Raw genomic sequence first — 20,249 nt, forward strand, 5'->3', positions numbered from 1 at the left:
CTTTTTTCCGCTCTCCCTGTAAATGGCAGATGGCTCATAACTATTGCACATTTGGCACCCAGGGTGGTGTGATTCCCTGGTGATGTTACACGTGACATATTTTTATTAAGTACGAAAAAACCTCACAATTCGCCGACTCATCTTTGGGCTTTTTGACCCCCACGGTGGCACTGAACCGTTGCACATATATGATGACATTATGTCAAGTTGAATTCTTTTGAGAACCCTTCAATCTCACTTCTCTTTCAATAAAACCCCTAAATCCACTGTGTGAATTTGCTTAAGGTTCTGAAGTTCAGTGCCAGGACATGCATTCTCCTCCACTGGACAGTAGCTCCTGTCCCTACGGACTCACATTTGATTTGAAAATGATTCAGATCTTGTCGATTGAAGCAATAGGTTTCTGGCTGAAAGACAAAGCTGTTTTTGGACAACTTTAGGGAAATGGATGGCCCTATGTGGCCTGGACTTGGACGAGTGCTGGGCACGCTAATGGTGTCAACGTGCGTGACGTCATGCGTACGTGCCGGGACACCGGAGTTTAGGCACCATTTACCACTTAGCTCCTTTAGTGCCGTTAGCGCGCCTACAGTTGAACTGGAGCGATCTGTTTATTAAAGGTCACATAGAGTGGTCCTGTTGCACATATATGTGAGTTATGGAGGTCTACTTACATATATTAAGTTGTTTTTATGGTCAAAATCCTCCTAGTTGATGTAAACGAGCCGATTGAAATCTGTCCTTTTCGAAGCGCTTGTCAGTCGCGCTATTTCAGCCATAAATAAAGACAGAGTGTGTTGTGATTGGCCAGCCAGCGTAGAGCCTTCACACCTGTGTTGTGATTGGCCAGGTATCTGGAAGTGACATAATCTATCACGTCAGCTCTCAGAAGCGCAGCTCCCTCTCTGGAGCGGTGGATGCACTGCTACTCATTATCAAAACATTGTTTTAACAATGTTTAAAAATAGCTTCGTCACAACTCCCCGCCACAGTCCCTTTATGACTTTAAACCGGAGTCAGACCCAGAGTCAGAAGACACTGTTGCTCGTGAAACACGTCCACAACGGACGTTATTCTTCTTCTGCGGTTCAATGTACGCAACCGGATGTGCCCGGACTACCGCCCGGAGCAGGACGATCGGTTGTTCAGGAGAACCGCTGCTTACGTAACGTTAACGGGATTTTCAGTGATCTCGTTGACCCCCGAGATTACAAAAAACACAACGTTCTCAGCAATGGCTGAACTGTTTGTTTCGAACCGTCAGGCTTCATAAACAAGGTAATGACGCAGATACACACCAAAAAAAACAGCGATAATAGGAACTTCCGGTCTAGTTCCGATTTAAACGAAAAGAGCAGCGCTACAAATAACCAGCGTATGTGCGCCTCTGTTTTTAAAGTTTTGCGTTACTCATTTTAACAATCTGGAGTCACTTAAACATGACATCACGTACATCTTTTTCCGGTCAGTCGCCATGAAAACGTGCGTTTAACTTGACGCTGTTGATGCCGTTATCGTGCCCAGCACTAATCAGGACAAATTTGTAATTGTTAACCTGCCAACACAACAATTGTCTCTGAAGACAATTAGTGCTCTAATATACCTTTTTATCTTTGTGGAGTTGGTGCAGACTCTACGTATGAGCCAGTTATCATATTCATTTATTTACATCCATGCATCCAAATAAAAAAATAATAAATACCTGTAACCTGTTGCACCAAATGACTGAAATAAAGTAGAAGTTGACTTAAAACTAGTGTCTAAAATTGTATTGCCACTCTTAAGTTGTTGTTTTTCAGCTTATTTGCTATCGTCATTTTATTAATGTATACCGATTTAAGACTTGTCTGCCCTGTATCTGTGTTACTATTCTATTCTGTTTGAACATAAACCCAGGGCATTGCTGTAAATCAGCACAATGCTTAGTCAATTTCCCCGAATAAACAATGGTTACATAACACATGCTCTTGTTCCAGGTAGACTACAAAATGCACATAACAGCAAAAGCAGCGCACGGTTAATTAAAAAATGCTAACGCATCGTTCTTATGGAGAGAATGTGTCTTTTAAGTACCGCAAGGTTCTTCAGATGAAGGCATTTACTCATTTGCAGGTTATGAATAGAGACCGTAAATAGACAAAATCTCTCCTGGGAGTCACAAGTATCGCTCAGCAGCCGAAACAAATGGGCAAAGTTAAAGCTGCACTCAGCAGGATCGCAAGATAATTAGCTAATTGTTGAGTCTCGCCTGCAGGTTGATGAAAAGGTTTTTTTGAGCCCCTCCCACCCGACACAGATAGAGGCAAACACGTTTCATATGCGACAGAAAAAAACAGAGGTTGATGATTCTGTTTATTGTCCCCATTCTCTTTTAGACATGAATGGTACATGAAGCTGTTCAGTAGAACAGCCAACAGGGGGCGTCTTCTCTCTCTGAACTGCTCTGTTCTGTGAAAGTCTAAAGGCATCTCTAGATTTCTATTTGATCGCTTGATGCTGAAAGATTATTACAGAATTATTCATCAGTAACAACAGAATATGAGGCCTATCCTAGCTTTAATATTTGGAAATTTAAAAAAAAAAAAAAAAACAGTTTTGGAGCCACTGAATGTATTTAAGGCAAAGGCCTTGCTCTATCCAGGCTGTGATCTTGTGCCACCATGTTTCAGGGTCCCCACACCATGGTTGACATCAAGTTCAATGACTTTCCATTGTTTTTGTGTCCACTTTTATTGATTTTGCAGGCATCGCGTCATCATGTACACTCTCTTTACTCGCTCATTGCTCTGCATGGAATCTCACATCAACGGCAGAGAGAGAGAGAGAGAGAGAGAGAGAGACAGTGGACAGTGTCCACAACACCGCTTGTAATTATGACTCAACGCTTGTTCTGCATAGGTCTAGTCTACGTACGTCAAGCAATGCAGGACATGAAACAGTAGATGGTGTCGTAACAAACTAATCAAATTCACAAACTTTCACGGATTTCAAGGAACCGTAGGATGTGTTTACAAATGCCTGAATAGACGAAATAACCAGAAGGAGGACATCCTTTCTGGTATATGAAGGCCAACACAGTTCCCTGACGCACTTGGGAAAGGAAGGAGTAGAGGAGTCAACGCCGCCCGCATCAAATTCAAATCACTGATGCAAGCCTACAAAGGGCTTCATGGGTCTGCTCCCACCTACTCAAATGCTCTGCTAAAGGCTCATCATGTTCCCCCTCGACTGCTCCGTTCATCAAAGGATTGTCGTCTGGCAGTGCCAACACCCCCGCACAACACAATCCAGACTCTTTTTGTGTGTCATTCCACACTGGTGGAATAAATGACCTACCGAGGACTACCAGAACAGGGGGCGTGTGTCTTTGTCTATCTTCATGAAGCTCTTGAAGACCCAGCTCTTCCAAGAGCATCTTCTGTCCTAGCACTTACCTTACCCCCCTCCTCCTTTCCTTCTGCACTCTTAGAAATAAGGGTTCCAAAAGGGTCCTTCTACAAGGGCTGAGGTTCTACCTAGAAACATTTGCTTCTGAAAAACCCTTTCCCAAAGAAAGGGTTTTAAAAGGGTTCCTGGTGGAAATAACCTTATAGTTCTACTTAGCACTTTTATTTCTAAGAGTGTGTCAGTCCACTGTTCACTTCTTTCAAGCTGGACCTTTAACTGACTTCATTTCAGAACATCTATCACGAGGCTTTTGACAAAAGTATCATCACGTTTGTTACCTGCAGGCAGGCTGATGGACTTCTGCGACGGGTACGGAGGTGAGATATCAGAGGCCGAGCCTATCTGTCCACCGCCCTGAACATCAGTCAGCACTGTGTCATTAACCTGCAGAGGGAAAACACACAGTCTTACACTGGAAATCCAATTTGCAATGTCTTTTAGGGACACGGCAGTCTGTGTAGGCCCTTTTTTGCGCACATCTTCATTCCACAGTGAATACATCCTCTGTGACAATAAATAACTCCTGGATTCATTTGAACCATTTCATAAAATGGGCCCCAAGTAAATAAATTAAAGCAATTCATCTAGAGATTTGAAGCAGCGCAGCAGTAAAAAAAAGAAAGTTTGTTGTGCTTTTTTCTTAAGAACATCTTACCAGCATCCAGCATCTCGGGCTCCCAGCGTTCGTCCCACATACGATGAACCTGTCGTTTACTTTCTGAATGACAGTGATGAAATTATCGCACTCCAGCTGTGGGAGAGAAAAAAAAGAAGCACAAGAGTGAGATGAAAAGAGAGGGACAAAGGCAGAAAATGAAGAGGAAACAGGAGGGAGGGGGAGGGCAGAGAGACGCACAGATTGAGAGAGGGATTAAAGATGCAGAGAGAGGCAGAAGAGGGAAAAAAATGGATGGTGTGTGGCAGAGTGATTAGAGAGGACAAGACTGCACAAAGGAAGAGATAAAACAAAGCAGCGAGCCAGGGATTGAAAGAACCAAACAGTGGGGAGAGCAAGGTGAAATGGAGGGACAGAATAACAAAGCATAAAAAAAAAACATCATGGGAGGAAAAACTGAGAGAGAAAGACTGACAATTTTCTGGCAGAAAACAAAGCAGGAGTTAAGCTTTGCAATACTGAACACATCATTTATTCATTAAGTTAAAAAAATGACCGCTTCCCCCAGGACATCACTAAAAGGAGAATAAAAATGAATATGAAATATAACCTTAAAGTTAGACTGAAGGGTGCAGCTCAGGTTGTTGAGGTTGTAACAGAGATTATTATGCTGAAAATGCAACATTCAAACAAGAAGCAAACAGGCAACAATGATATCACCAAGGCCAAATGTGTGTAGGTGGATATGTAGGCGAGTGGGTAGGCTGAATAAAATATTATTATTATCATTATATTAGTATTATTATTGTGTGTGTGTTTGCTTGAATATTCTTTCTTTATACACTTCGATTATTCTTCTGAGCAAGAGAGCTTCTTGAGCGTTTTGCAGAAGCTGCCCATCATGTCATGTCTGGCTGGAGCCAGTTGGTTCATTTTAATTGCAAATTTCATTTCTAATTTGGGGAAATGCTGCTCTCATTATTATGTTTTCCCCGTAGGCATCACACTGTATTGTATTTTTCTATTATTATTATTTCTGTGTTGTAATAAATGAATCTCTTGGGCTGTTTAAAATACAATGCTAAACAGATTACCAACCCAGCATCCATGTGTTTTTAATCTCCATTCAGGTTTTAAATGATTCTGCGTCTGCCTACTCTAACTTTTACTGACGACGGGCATGAAGTAGAACATGTCAGTTTCATGAAGAGGACACTTGAATAAATCATCAAAAATTGTTAAAATTAACCAAATTTATAGGATGAAATGCCTAACAATTGTTCATATCTATCTGTTCATATCTATCTTTTACACGCTCTTTGCGTGGATCTAAAAGTGCGTCATGTGTCATGGGTATGCTGGGGGTCTTAATGAAGGGCCAGTTTGAATTTCATACAACTATACGATTGTCGATCGGGATTAATCAGGGTTAATCGGTGCTTGTTACCCAACGTGTGCTACACGATGTACGATTCTTCCTGATCCCAAAAACTCACAGGAGAAAAAACGTCTCAGAATGAAATTCTAAAGTCCTCGACACAATAACTCAAGAGAAGCTACGTGACGCTTTTCTAAGGCCTGATAAAGTTCTTGTACGGCTACAGAAAATATTACATAACAGTTTCTGTAGGCTGTGTGTGTCCTGATCCTTGGGAATATAACTCTTCTTTTAAAAACCAGTGAATTGCCCTTTTGTGGAAAACTGATCTGAGGTACGTCTCATTCCAAAAGCCTCCCGGCGAGAGGGACCGGCCGTTTAGGACGACGACATAAGGCTGATTTATATTCTTCATCCCCTTGACACTTTTGATAAATGTCACACTTTCATTTTCAATTAACAAAAAGGTTTTACTTTCACAGAGAGGAATGACAGGACGGTGCGAGAAACTGAAAAAGTCAAGTATCTGTCTGCTAAGAGCACAATAACCCCTGCTAATTCTTATTTTGATATGTTCTTCTGCTATGTTATACGTGCACATCCTTATACTGTCTCTATGTACTGTACGTTATAACATAGTAATGGACAACAGTGGAGAAAAATGCTCTGTGTTCTAAGGGTTAAAGAAACAGGTTTTAGCTCAGATGTCGGTGACAACACTGAAATAGAGAAAGCCAATAGATAAGAGACAATCTTTTAATATTTGACATCCACTAAACTGTCTGTGTGAGTAAGTTCTGTTTTATTCAGCTTTTTTTAAATTTTTCATAAAAATGGAGGAATCCACAAGACATTTCATTGTGCTCATTGTATTAAAAAAAAAAAAAAAAACCCTGAATAATTTGATGTTCAGTTCAAGAATAATCATTCATAATTAACAGATAACACTTTTAAACTGAGCTTTTAAAAGGAACAAATGATTTTCCTGGGTAAAAATTATTATATTGCAAAACTAAAACGAGTTACTAAGATGGTGAAAGGCATAGTCGCATAAATTCACACAGTCTTGAATTATTATTTTGTTGTTGCTGTTACTGTTTTTGGGTTTTGTTATTCACAGTTTGCAGGAGCGAGTCAGACGGTGTTCACCGACGCCGTCTGAAAACAGGGACGACTCAATCTCAAGACCTGCACACCTCATTTCACGTTCCTGCCCTCAGAAGAAGTGAGGAAGTGCTCACTCTATAGAGATGCGTCTGAAATACAGTTATTCAACCGCGAGGTGTCATCCTGTGTGCGTGGTTAAGGAAAGCACGCGGGGAAGCTGCAGACCTGAGTCTAGGGGTCAGTCTAAGGGCAGGGTCGTAATTTCCGTTTCCACATTTCATCATCCATCATACAGACTCCACGCTGACAGCTGCAGGCACACACCTTTTTACACTGCATACCCTAGACCCAATCCAGTTGGTGAGTAGGGGGAAAATTGCTCAAAGATTTCAGGGACATTAAAATTGCTGCTATTTACACAACCGTTCAAAAGTTTGGGGTCACTTAGAAATGTCCTTATTTTTGAAGGAGAAGCACTTTTTTTTCAATGAATATAACATTAAATGAATCATAAATACACTCTATACATTGTCAATGTGGTAAACGACTATTCTTGCTGGAAACGTCTGGTTTTTAATGGAATATGTACATAGGTGTATAGAGGCCCATTTCCAGTGTTCTAATGGTACATTGTGTTTGCTAATGGTGTTAGAAGGCTATTGGATGATTAGAAAACCATTGAAAACCCTTGTGCAATGATGTTAGCACAGCTGAAAACAGTTTTGCTGGTTCTTTGATGAAAAGGCAAAATGATTATTTTGATTAAAAATCATTATTTCTAATCTTCTTAATCTTGGCTATATTTTCTATTTTCTAATTTGATGAATAAAAGTGTGACTTTTAATGGAAAACACAACAAAAATTGTATATGCGAGCCCAAACTTTTGAAGGTTAGTGTAAGTTGAATATGAGATCACGAAAAGATGACTGATGCAAAAGCTCGTATGAGCGTGAACGGGAACGACAGATGTTTAATATATACTATACAACATTATCAACAGCGAGTAAAACACTCAAGTCAGAGTCGAGACGGAGGGAGGGAAAATGTCACAATGATCTGAGAGGACAAGTGTAAGTAGTTAATTGTATAAAACAAAACAAAAAGATGAACTTCATTTTAGTAGAAATGAATTGGCGCTACTTCTTTTTGAATTTCAATACTAAAATCACAACCTTGAGTATCGACATAATACAATATCAGTCTGACTCAGACAAAGTTCTTATAGTCTGTGCTCGGTGAAGCATTTATGTGTCGCTCTTCATTTGTAACTAAACTGAAAAGCAAACCTTGGAGGGTGTTGTGTGTAGATTTTCAGTGACATTTTAATGTCAGAAAATGAGGATTTTTAACTGTACGCATTGTTGTTTTTCACGACCCCAGAATAAATCTATTATACTCTGGGTCATAGTGGACCACTGTGTTTTTACAGTAGCCCACAATGGACAAACTACACATCTTTTGAGTGTTGATGTAAACTGAAGGCTATATATTATGTTCTCCAACACATGTGGAAGGGAAGGCTGAGGTGATGGGATATTCAGCTGTGCAATATACAATAAATCTTACAAGCTGTACCTTTTAAGAAGAGGAAATAACGCATATGTGTGCGTGTGTGTTTGTGTGTCTGCACAACATGCTAATTTGGTGGGAGGAGCTCCATCTCAAACCTGTGGATAATTCCCAGCAGAAGGGAACCTGAACATTGTATCACAAACCTCACAACAGTGTAACTGCAGAAGATGATGATGAGAAACAGGATAATGATGATGATGATGCTGATGATAACGGTGATTTACAAAATGGAGGCTGCTGATGCTGATGCTCTGCACCACTGATGAATGTGCTGACAGGGAAGATGTGCCTCTACCTCGAGTGGCGCAGCCTTGGCCTTGCAGGTGTCAATTGCAGTCTGATCAGAAGCCGCCGGGATCTGTGGGAGGAGGAAAGACTGTTGTTGAGTTCTGTGCCAGGATTTTATTTCTCCACACAGCGCAGTTTCAGCATGAAAACAGTGACCCTGCTGCTGCTGCTGCTGCTTTAAAAGACAGTCAATTAATATGACTTACTTTGACATTTATTTTGTTCTGTTTGTGTTTTCCCGTGTACTTCACATTTCCCAGAAACTCTTCCAGCGCTCTACCACACATGACTTGAAGCTTGAACTCCTATACTGTAGGCTGCTTCAGTGAAATTGTTATTTTGTAAAAAGTTTACACTCGAGTTTACTGACCTTTTTAAAATGGACCTTTTTTGACCTTATATTTTCCGACAGAACGCCGCCAACGGTTTCTCACCGTTTGTCTCGTAATGTCATGAATATCTTTATTCACAGATTCTGCATGTGAAAAGACGACGGACGAGGTCCTGCAGACCGTCCGGTTTCAGTCGCTAGTCTGACCAATCACATGTGAGCAGGCTTTGTATGAAATTAGATTTGTGTCACAACACTTTTTAAGCAAATAAAATATCGATGTTATTATTCAAAAGTATTACATTTTGTTGTTTGAAAATAGGAAGGGCCTTAGGAAGCTGCCTGCTGATTGGCTGCTGAGTTTTGGAGTGACAGTTCAATGGACCAGACTCGTTCCCAAAGTTTTCTCCAAAATAATTGTAAATGTTGATATCAATATCAACATTTGTCATTATTATAAACCAGTGCTGGGCACGTTTCCATGACGACTGACCGGAAAAAGTCTCTCATGACGTCATGTTTACGTGCCGCGGCACCGGAAGTCCAGGCACCGTTTACCAGTTAGCTCCTTTAGCAAACTCGTTCCCAAAAGTTTTCCCCAAAATAATTGTGAATATCTAACATTTGCCTTTATTATAAACCAGTGCTGGGCACGTTAATGGCATCAACGTTACCGCATGACACGTTTCGCTGGCGACTGAACAGAAAAAGACAAGCGTGACGCCATGTTTACGTTCCGCGACACCGGAAGGTGGGGGCACCGTTTACCAGTTGGCTCCTTTACCAGCCATAAGCTAATTCCATAGCTTTGCAGTTAAAAAGAGTCTGACTGTAAAAGCATCTGCAAGTAGCTTTTCTATAATTTCTCTGCATTGGTTTGCAGATGGCTGTTCATGGAGATAAGACATGAACTTCCTATAGAGAGTCCTTGATGTCGTCTCTCAACTGCAACTCTATTCTCATGTCTCCGGTTGCTCATCAGAATGTGAACATAATGACCAAAACTAACTGTTTTATTATCCCTATTTTCCTCCCACAGCTAAGCATATGATCATTTTAGGCAGATGGCCCTTTAGGTATCATTTAAATGATCTGTTTAATTTATCAGGCGATTCATTGCTGTCACAGTGCACCACGCACACTCTGTAATCCCAAGCCTACTGTATGTTGACACCATTAGCCCTGTGAATTATGTTTTCTGTCCTCGCAGACAGAGCTTCATTAATGCATTCATGACTCGGCCTCCGCGGCCTTCGCTCCGTCTCTCGTTTCTTTCTGCCCTCTGTGGTTCAGTGTTCCGCCCTCACGGCCGGGCAGAAAACCATACCTGCGGTTATCGCACTCCACGATTGTTAGACGTCAATTTAAATGTATATTTAAAGGTAATTACATCTCTTTGACTGTGACTTCACGAATCGTTTCTTCAAAGATGCACACAGCTAATCACGCCTCTTTCATTGTACACAATGCGCTCAATCAGCGACTTTATATTGAAAATCACAAAACTATTCTTGTCCACCATTATTTCTGGTATGTGAGATTATCTGACGCTGGATAAAGTTGTTCTGCCAAGAGTTTTTTTAATTGGGGGAAAAAAGTGATATTTGTCCATTCAATGCAAACAACAGCTGGTTGGTGAGTAGAGCTGAAACAACTACTCGATTCATTGATTATTACTCGATTACTAAATTAATCGTCGAGTATTTTGATAATTGATTGATTGGTTGAAGCTTTTTTCATGATTAAAACAAGATTTCTGATTGTTTTAGCTTAATGTGAATATTTACTTTGTTTCTTTGCTCCATCTAACAAAGAACTCATTAAAACTGAATAATTTTGGTTTGTGGACAAAACAAGACATTCGAGAACATCGTCATTTTCAAGGTTTTACAAACACTGATCAGCGTGTTTTAACATTTTCTGATTTATGGACCAAACGATTCATCGAGAAAATAATCGACAGATTAATCGATTATGAAAATAATCGTTAGTTGCAGCTCTATTTGTGAGTAGATCAGCCTAAATCTAAAAGAATGGCAGCTTTGTGGTTTGGTATCTTGTGTTTCCTTGCTTCCTTTTCTTTCAAATTCAACCCACTGTCACATGAGTTGGCACAAGCACATTACACCGGTCAGCGTCTGGGTTTCACTGATAGTATTGCCTGACATCTTATGTTACGCACTGCACCAACGTCCGATAAAAGTAAAGCATACCTGCACGTCGCGGACCCCTCTGTCAGTGAATGCCAACACGTAGACCATGGCCTGGCCTCCCACGTACAGCGTGTCACTCCCTTGGTCGTGGTACATGCTGATGTAGTTCTCAGGTTTGTTGAAGTGGAACCTGGACGGCTCTGTGGGTCAGAATGAAATGTATTAGAGTGGGTGAGCTGGCGGGCAGGTAGGCAGGCAAGAGCCTTGCTCCGGTGCACTTTATTGTTGCTGTTTGTACATCATTTGTTCTTTAACGCTCAGAGGGTTGTGAGGAGCTGGAACCAATAACGCAGCTGATAGTCGACGAAAAGCAGCGCACAACTAAACAGCTAAACACCAGTCTCTCATTGGACTGTTAATCTATAAATACAAGGAGTATCTGTCTGTCTGTCTGCATAACTGTCCAATGGTTCAGTGGTGCCAACTGACACATTGTTTGCGGAAGAAATGCAAGAGATATCAGTCGAAACTGTTGTGGCCAAACCGTAATAAGACCATGGTGAGTGCATATATAAGAACATATCAACAATAAGAACATAACAGCGGCTGTCTCAGTGCATCTGTGCTGCAGTAGTTCAGGGGTAAGGAGTAACTGTTTCTGGTTTTATTATCACCTAGAGCAGCCGCCCCTCACAACACCGTGAGCAGCAGTTGGTTGGTTAGACAGAGTCTGGGAATCTTGTGATACCAGACACAGAGAAGGACAACAGAACCTTGAGAGGTAAAGTCACAGGCACATGCTGGTACACTACCATTCAAAAGTTTGGGGTCACTTGGATATGTCCTCATTTTTGAAGAAAGCGCATTAAATGAATCAGAAATACACTCTATACATTGTTAATGTGGTAAACGACTATTCTAGCTGCAAACGTCTGGTTTTTATTGGAATATGGTGGTAAATGGTACACTGTGTTTGCCTTAGAAGTAGGGCTGCAACAGCAAATCGATAAAATCGATAAGTAAAAGCGTTGGCAACAAATTTAATTAACGATTTGCGCAATTAATACGTCACTCCTAGGCGCGGAACAGATTACAGTTACAGATGCCGATCGTTCATGCCGGTTCATGCATGCCCACAGCGAGCCTTGCGTGCGCGTGAATAGTGGAGCAAGTAAGCGGTACGGGAAAGTTTTAGAGTGAGCGACAACTTATATTTTAGACTTGAAACATGGCGGAGGCGGAGAAAACCGTTTCGGCTGATGATCCAGCACCTAAAAAGAAAACATGTCGGAGTCATCCGTGACAAGGAAGGGAGAAAGGAAGTAAGGACATGTAGCATTAGTCTCTCATGTTTCCCGTTTAGTGGGTTAATTTATTCATTATTCAGCTTTACAAACATTAGATTATTAAACTAACGTAAACATTAGCTGGTTATTGTGTGTGTGTGTGTGTGCGTGTGACTTTTTTCTTCTTCTATTTTTAATAATAAAAATATATTAATAAATATAATATTATTAAAAACTAGTTTACATACTACAATGACGTAATAATGTAATGAGTAAGTTTCAAGTGTACATTTTCTGTAGTAAGCAGGTGAGATTCAAGTGAGGTAGAACATTTTGTCGTCACACAGGGTCAAAATCAACATGTTAAATCTACCTAAATAAGTACATGTTTACTTAAACCTGTGTGAGTATAAATAAATATATTAATATTATAAAAATGTGTCTCGTCTGTAAACGTATGTATATCATACATTGTATGTTTTTTTTGTGTTATTCCAGTTATTTTTTGATTTTTTTTTATCATTTAATATTATTTTTGATAGCTCAGAGACGTTGGAGCAATAACCAGTTGTTTTAACACTTTAGTCTGCACTGTGCATTTGAAATGTTCCGTTTTTGAATAAAGATGTGGCAATTACAAATGTTTCTTTTTTTTAACGGATTCATCGATTCATCAGAGAAATAATCGACCGGTTAATCGATTATTAAAATAATCTTTAGTTAGTAAATTTTCGAACGGTAGTGTTTGCTGGTGTTACAAAGCTATATGGAGACATTAGTTCATACATTATAGAAACCCATATGTTAATCACTTATCAGTTGTATGTTTTTTTGCATGACAGTCTTCAACCACAGCAGGTGACCTAATGAAGGCCTAATGCGGTGCCAACTCTGACGTTTTTGGAGAAGTAATGCAATGAGTTACGGTACTGAAATAAAATAATTCACACTCACATTCACACTTATGGTCAAGAGTCTCCAGTCTGCTTATCTTTGGAGTGTGGGAGGAAGCCGGAGAGAACTTGGCGCAAACACACACACACACACACACACACACACACATACACACACACACACACACACACACACACACAAAGAGAACATGCAAACTACACACAGATATGTTCTGCTCAAACTGGGGTTCAAAACGTTTTGATGTGTGGTGATATTCGTCTTACTTTTGCAGCCATATTTGTTGCACTTGTGTAAGGAAAACATGCTCCGTGGTATTAAAAGTTAATATTTGCTCACCTGGAAAAACAACCACATGAGATTAAGAATCTGTTTATCTTGGGAGGCTTGGCCAATTCAGACAGCATCACAAATAATATAATAACAATTCTTTGAGAGAAATTTCTTTCAGTCTCTGTTTGAAGTCATTGAGTGGGATTAAAGGGATAGCTCAGGTTTCTGGACATTACATTTTTTTGACACCAGCAGTAGAGTAGATGCAACACTGTCTGTTCTCTCTCTCTGATGAAGTTCCATGTCTCTGTAATCTGGTTCAGAAAGATATCCTGTTGGATCTTGAAGATGAACCGATGGAGATGAACCGTTTAGACAAGATCCAACAGGATATCTGTATCTACACCTGCATGGGTTCTGTAGTCAAACAGGTAATACAGCGTGTGACAGGCCTGAAAATAGAATATGAAGTTGGTGTCATTTACCAAAATGGCTGATCTGATTCTGAGCGTGACTGTTGCTGCTTCAGAAACATGGCTTTGGTTTAAAAGGGCATCTGGTAAGAAGCATAAATACCACTGACATCATCATGTGGGCAAATCCCATCACAGACGGTCGTTGAATTACACTTCGTGTGCTTCCAGATGGTTCAAAGGTACGTCGGGGGGAATCTCTGAATCATCCATACAGTCAGACTCACACATTAGCCTACACTGCAACTGTGCTTGTGTTAAGAATGAGTCTCAACTGGCTGCAACCTTTTAAAAAAAAAAAAATGTGGTTCTATGCTGCAAGAGAACTAATGTCCAACAACAAAAATAGAACGTGTAAGAGCACTTTAGAAAACATTAAATGAGACATATTATGCAAAATCAACCTTTTAATCATTTTAATACATATATTTAGGACTCTGGCTGACTCACTCATGTTTTTATGGTCCACCTCAGTCTAAGTACAGGAGATAGACAATGAGACATTCCTGGAATTGTTGTCTCGCGGAGCTCCGCTTCGTCCCTAAAAAACGTGAGACTGCAGACGAGGGCAATAGTATCCTGAAGAGCGGAAGTCAGTGAAGTGTTCTATTCTTGGCTGAACAGTGCAGCACAGAGTTCTACACAAACTTCCAGCCTCAGAGGATTTACATTTTATATATTACGGCAATGTGCCGGCTAGAGTCGGCAAATGATGGCTTTTCCAAATGCTAACTGCTGTTAGCTGCCGGAGCCTCAGTGACGCTGACGTAGTTTCCTGTGTCTCATTTGCATTTAAAGAGACAGGCACTCAAAAGAGAGCGTTCTGAACAGGGCTGTTTTGGCAGAGTGATTGAACTGCTGTGGTGCTTCATCCTTAAGGTATCTTGACCAAAGCATGTCACAGACATGTTCATTAGGACACCAGGGAACTAGCTTAATTTGGAGAAATAGGGTATAATATGACTGCTTTAAAGTCATTTCATTGACCAGGTATCTTTTTGTCTCTTCTGTGTCAGCTCTAAATTAAATCAATCAGCTACAACACTTTGGAAAAATTATCAAATCTGAAGTGCAGAAAATGCACCAGACCCTGACCACATCAGTTCAAAAAGGTTCAAACTTTACTGAGTAAAAATTAAACTTGCTTTTGCTTTTTTTCAGAATAAAGTACCACAACAATGAGAAGAGGTGATGATATGGTCAAGGTTACATATCTTTTTTTAAAAAGTCTGAAATAAAATGAGACATTCCGACTGACAGCAGGCAAAGATAAAGTGGTGATCACTGATGCAGGTTGCTAACCAACCAAGTACGTTTCTATGGCAACAGGGGCCCTCACACATTGGCTTGAATCTTATTGATGAAGCTTAAGGAGCAGGGCAGGCACAAGGAGTGCCCATGTGGTTTAGGGGTTGAGGACAGAGCACTGCACAAATATATATTAAGTCTATTCATTTCACTGTGAGAAGAATATTCTGTCGTTGATAAAGCACACTGATTTGCAGCGTGGTTGTTTGATCGGGAGGATAACAAGCAGACACAGCATGAGTCAGCCTTTGTTGATTCAGCGACAGACGAAAGGTTCAACTTCGGCCAGACAGACACATTCTCACCAGAGTCAAAAATGAAGACCAGAGTAGTGGCTGGAGTTCACTGGAATACAGCCGTACTGACAGCTACTTATGCTCAAACAGACGCATTCAACGGAAATCCACACTATATAAGGCAATTTGAGCTCAAATTCCCCATATGTGCATGTATTTTGACATTTAATTGGATGCAATTGGATGACCACTGGCGTCAAAACTGACAGTGAAGACAGTGAAGACGCAGGTTCATAGAGCGATGGAGCATTGTTGCAATTCTTATACGTTAAAAGTTGCTAGTAGTTGTAGCGTTTGATTTTATCCCAACTTATTCTTTGCAGATTATCCTAAGGCTTCTTCCTTTTCCCCCCTCCACTAAGGAGGTTATGTTTACATCAGTGTGGATTTATCTGTTTGTCTTATTCCTGTCTACTATTTTTTTGGTGAATCTTAACGTCACAAAAGACAAATTTACAAATTCTCAAGAAATCCCCTGACTCTTATCATGGGTTCAAAACTGCCAAAAACTACCATCAGACTAAGTTTCCAGATCTGATCCAGACTACAGGTTTGGCAGGAATTTAAATGTATCTCAGTTCAGTCCCATTTAAAAAGTTCAGCTGCATATATAAGCAGAAAGTCTTCTGGGTCCATTGGATCAAAATGTAAAAGAAAACCTCAGGTACCAGTTTGTAAATCACAGGTGACAAAGTGTTTCAGGTTTGGCAGATGTCTGAGCTCCCTGAGAGCTCTTGATTGAGGTGGTTTTGCGGCATAAGCAGTCGTTGCCAGTGCTGCAGTACAGATCTGTCCAACCAAGGTGGACATGTAATAGAAACAGATAATACAGCCTTCTCCCTCCTGATCTGCTACACGAGTGAATGGAGGAGGTGCAGAAGTCTAGTTCTCCCTTCAATCTCCTTCTCCTTCTTCTTTCGGCTTCTCCCTTTAGAGGCCATCGCCACAGAGGATCACCTGCCTCCATGTTGCCTTATCCCTTGTGTGCTCATGTCCTCTTTAACAACATCCACAAACCTTCTCTCTTTTCCATCTTCAACACGACTGAAGCATCTCAACCTTGTCCCTCAAATATGCTCATTTGTAATCACCTCACCATCACCTCACCATCTTCAGCTCTGTCACCTACAGTTCTCCTTATGTGTACTATGCTGAAAAGGGTATAAAGAAATAATCAATAATTACATTTGACCCAGTTTGTACACCATGTTTGACTCAGAGAAACAGAAAAGGGGAACACTTCAAACAGCGGTTCATTCCATGTGTGTTTTCAAAATCATCAAAAATGTATTTTTCTTGACTTCTCTGTAAGTCTGTGCTTCTTTCTCTTATTTCCTTCAGACATTAAATCATTGCTACTGGGTTAAAAAAACACATGCATTTTCTAAAGGTCAGCTCTTCAGGAACAAAGACAAATTGCACAGTTTTTTCTCTCCCTTGTTTTACAAAAAGAAGGGTTCATTAAAGCATACCCGTGGAGAGAGCACGTACGAGGAGTGAAGACATTTGCAAATTAACGAGTCTCAAGAACCGAATCCCTAACTGCACTAAAATGCGTGAATTCATTAAAAGTAAGGAACAGATTATTCGTGGAGATAACTTGAGCTTGTGTAAATTAAGCTGACGTACGCATTGTGATATGGAAGCTTTGCTGTGGTATTTACATAAAAATGATTTACTGTGATGTGAATACTTAGAGACACGACAAGGAGAATCTACCCGGCTCATGTTTAACAGTTTCAGTATCGATGTCTTCAAACTTCCAACTGAGAGAGAAGGTGAAATCAATCAAACTGCTCAACCTTTGGCAAATGTTGTGATATTTCGGATACAACCGCAGGTGTCAAATTACCGTGATGTGTGATGTTGTTTCTTTGCACACTTCCGTGTCTGACTCTTTGTGTTTGTCTCCATGTCTCTCTCTCTCCAGTTTCTCTTTTTATTTCTCTGCCTTTCTCACACCTCTGTCCCCTTCCACAAACACATTCGATAAAAATAATGTGACGTTCACTGAGGTAAATCACACTGTCATTGTCTCTTACGGCATAAAGCAGCTCCCACGACACGAGAAGAGTTCGTCTACTGCTGCGTCGATCGGTTAAGTTTGAGTTCCTTGCATGGAAGCCACCGAGTCACACAAATGACACACTTAATGGTGGAGGCAGCAGTGGACTAAAAACACTGTGTTCTGTGAGGTAAAACCACAGATTTCCCTGTTGGAAAAGGCTGTCTAATGATGAGATAAAGCAGTGAACATAGTTTTAAGATAACATACACCATATCATGTAAAAATCGTTGATTATCGCGATGACCAGGCGCATTCTCTCCATCTCTGTATCTCTGAGCGCAGTCATTCATGTTGTTCATCCTCAGACTCTCTTTTTTCATCTGCTTCCCTCCTTTACCTCCTTGCTATGCAGTGTATAAAGTTGGAAAAACAAGATGTATTTGTTCTACAACCAATAGGAGACATGGAGGAGGTGCAGAAGTTGCAATGATCTCTATTTGATTTTGTCCTATTTTATTGACCATTACCTCAAATTACATCAACAGATTTATAGCCTACTACTGCACTAACAGTCCTCACTTCAAAACTACCCTTAAAGACTAAGGGTGAATTCCAATTCCTTGCTAAACCCTCAATCTTAACCCTCAATCTCAAAAATGCGCGCTCCTGTTAGTGCAAGTGCTGTCCCGATTCTCAGAAAAATTAAGTTGAGGGGCAAGTTTAAGGGCTGTATCGCCCTCAATATTAAGATTTTCCAAGACCACCCTTGGGAGCAAGGGCTACCCAGAATGCATTGCGTGTTTTGCCATAACAAAGATGGCGTCGAAAGCAGCGAAACGAGTACGCTACAAATTAAGTATTTTCTTTGTTAATAGAGATATAAAAATTATGAAAAACATTGTATTATCTCAGTTTAGGCCCATATTATGGATTACTGACATCATTGTTTTGCGTAACATCTTTTGTCAATAGCCGGCCGGTGCGCACAAGCGATCGTTTGCTATGGTTTACTTTTCAATAAGCCGTGGTGTGTGGTAACTGTCAGCTGAATATGTCCGTGGTTGTGGTATTTGTATGAGTATCATCTTATAACTAACTGACAACCTAATAACTTGACTGACAAACGGATCGTAATAAATAATCGTGACGTAAATGTGTTCTTCTTCTTCTTTTTTGGAGTTGACAGACTGGACGCAGCTTTCGCGTTATTCTGCCCCCCACAGTCTGAAGACGTATCTGCATTTAAGGGGTGTCCCATTTATAAGTGACAAAATAACCCTCAACACTTGGTTTTGAGGGCCAGTTAAATTTAAGGCTGAATCTTAGGGGTGGAATTGGGATTAGGGTTCCACCCCTTAGCCCTCCCCCTTCCCCCTAGGGGGAGGGCTAAGGGGTGGAATTGGGATTCAGCCTAAGGGTTGAGTTTTAGGGTTAAGATCGAGGGTTAAAATAGGAATTGGAATTGGTCCTAAATCCTTGTCAAAGCTCTCTGAGGCTGCATGTGTGATGGCAGACGCTGTCCATGGTGCTGAAACAAGCAGACTCTGCTACGGTGTGAGATAAGATGGTGCAACATGACTAGAGTACAAAGTATATGTAATAATATCTTATCGTCTAATATGAAAGCGATAAGTCTACAGGGGAATAACAGTCGTTGTCAGGATCAGATTGTTCACACGGCAACAGGAAATAAACAGGACTGGAATGTTTGAGTTTGACGCTTCAAAAGGACCATACTCTGATTTGTTTGTCTTCTTTAGAGAACTAAACGGAGGAAATAATGTGAGGTACATGTGATGTAGGGTCATTTATGTCGCAATAAAAGCTCATTCAAGTCCACAGATGGTTGTTTTCCTTTGGTTTGAGACATTTTTCCCCCCATCACCCTGCTGGTAAAGGTTCTGCAAATCATTCTCGAACTGCACCTTTGATGGATATCCTGACATTTTTCCTTTTCCTTTAACTGTGTGTGTGTGTGTGTGTGTGTGTTTACTTGTATTTGTTTGTATTCCGGTATAAACACTGTCCTTGTCAGAACATGTGGACCAAAAACCTGGTTCCAATTAGAATCTCATTTCTGAGGAACCGGTTATGTTTAGCACCTAAGATTTGAACTGTGAATTAAGTGGTTATGGTTAAAGATAATGCTTTGTTTAGTTTGTCCAAGAGAATGGAAGTCAATGGATTGCATTGTCCCCTCAGATGACTCTGTGTGTGTGTGTGTTATTGTCCCCAATAAGCTGTGAAGACACGTTTCCATTCTTTGTGAGGACATTTTGTCTGCTCCTCACTCGCTTTTTCAACGTTAAGACCTGGTCTTAGGGTTAGGGTTCGACATCCGATGTGTGGGTTTAGGTTAGGGTTAGTTGTGATGTTTACAATATATGTCCTCACAAAGAATGTTGCACAAACCGAAATCCTGACATTGCATAACAACCAGTTTGATTGATATGACGAGCACGTCATCTTACGCATGTACTGTGGGGAGGGGAAGGGACACACACACACACACACACACACACGCGCATCTCTATTGATTGCTGAATACATTAGAGGACTGTGTGAGGTGTAAAAAGGCGTGAGTGGAATAGATAATAGGAGTGGGCATGGAATTTTCCATTCATCCATCTCCTCCTCCTCCTCTTTGCTCTCTCTCTCTCCTCTCCCCCACTCTCTCTCTCTCTCCCCCTGTATATTTGTATTTATGTTTTTATTGCCTCTGCTGCCCTAACGCAACCCCCCTCTTATCCCGGACTCCTGCGAGTGCTGCAGTATAAAAAGCAGCGGTCGTGTCCCGCAT

At 40.7% G+C, this 20,249-nt stretch overlaps 1 protein-coding gene across 1 annotated transcript in view; it reads right to left on the bottom strand.

Annotated features, from left to right (window-relative positions):
- Positions 1-20,249, bottom strand: part of LOC310924624 (semaphorin-7A) — a gene marked incomplete at both ends in the record, with an annotated part of 41,255 nt that overhangs the window by 20,074 nt on the left and 932 nt on the right. The window contains 4 exons of the mRNA XM_083886412.1: positions 3,726-3,831; positions 4,103-4,198; positions 8,417-8,479; positions 10,954-11,093. Coding sequence (XP_083742538.1) covers positions 3,726-3,831; positions 4,103-4,198; positions 8,417-8,479; positions 10,954-11,093 — 405 coding nt within the window. The remainder of the gene's footprint in view (positions 1-3,725; positions 3,832-4,102; positions 4,199-8,416; positions 8,480-10,953; positions 11,094-20,249) is intronic.

The sequence above is a fragment of the Microchirus variegatus genome, assembly GCF_963457635.1.
Source record: "Microchirus variegatus genome assembly, chromosome: 1".
Taxonomy (NCBI): domain Eukaryota; kingdom Metazoa; phylum Chordata; class Actinopteri; order Pleuronectiformes; family Soleidae; genus Microchirus; species Microchirus variegatus.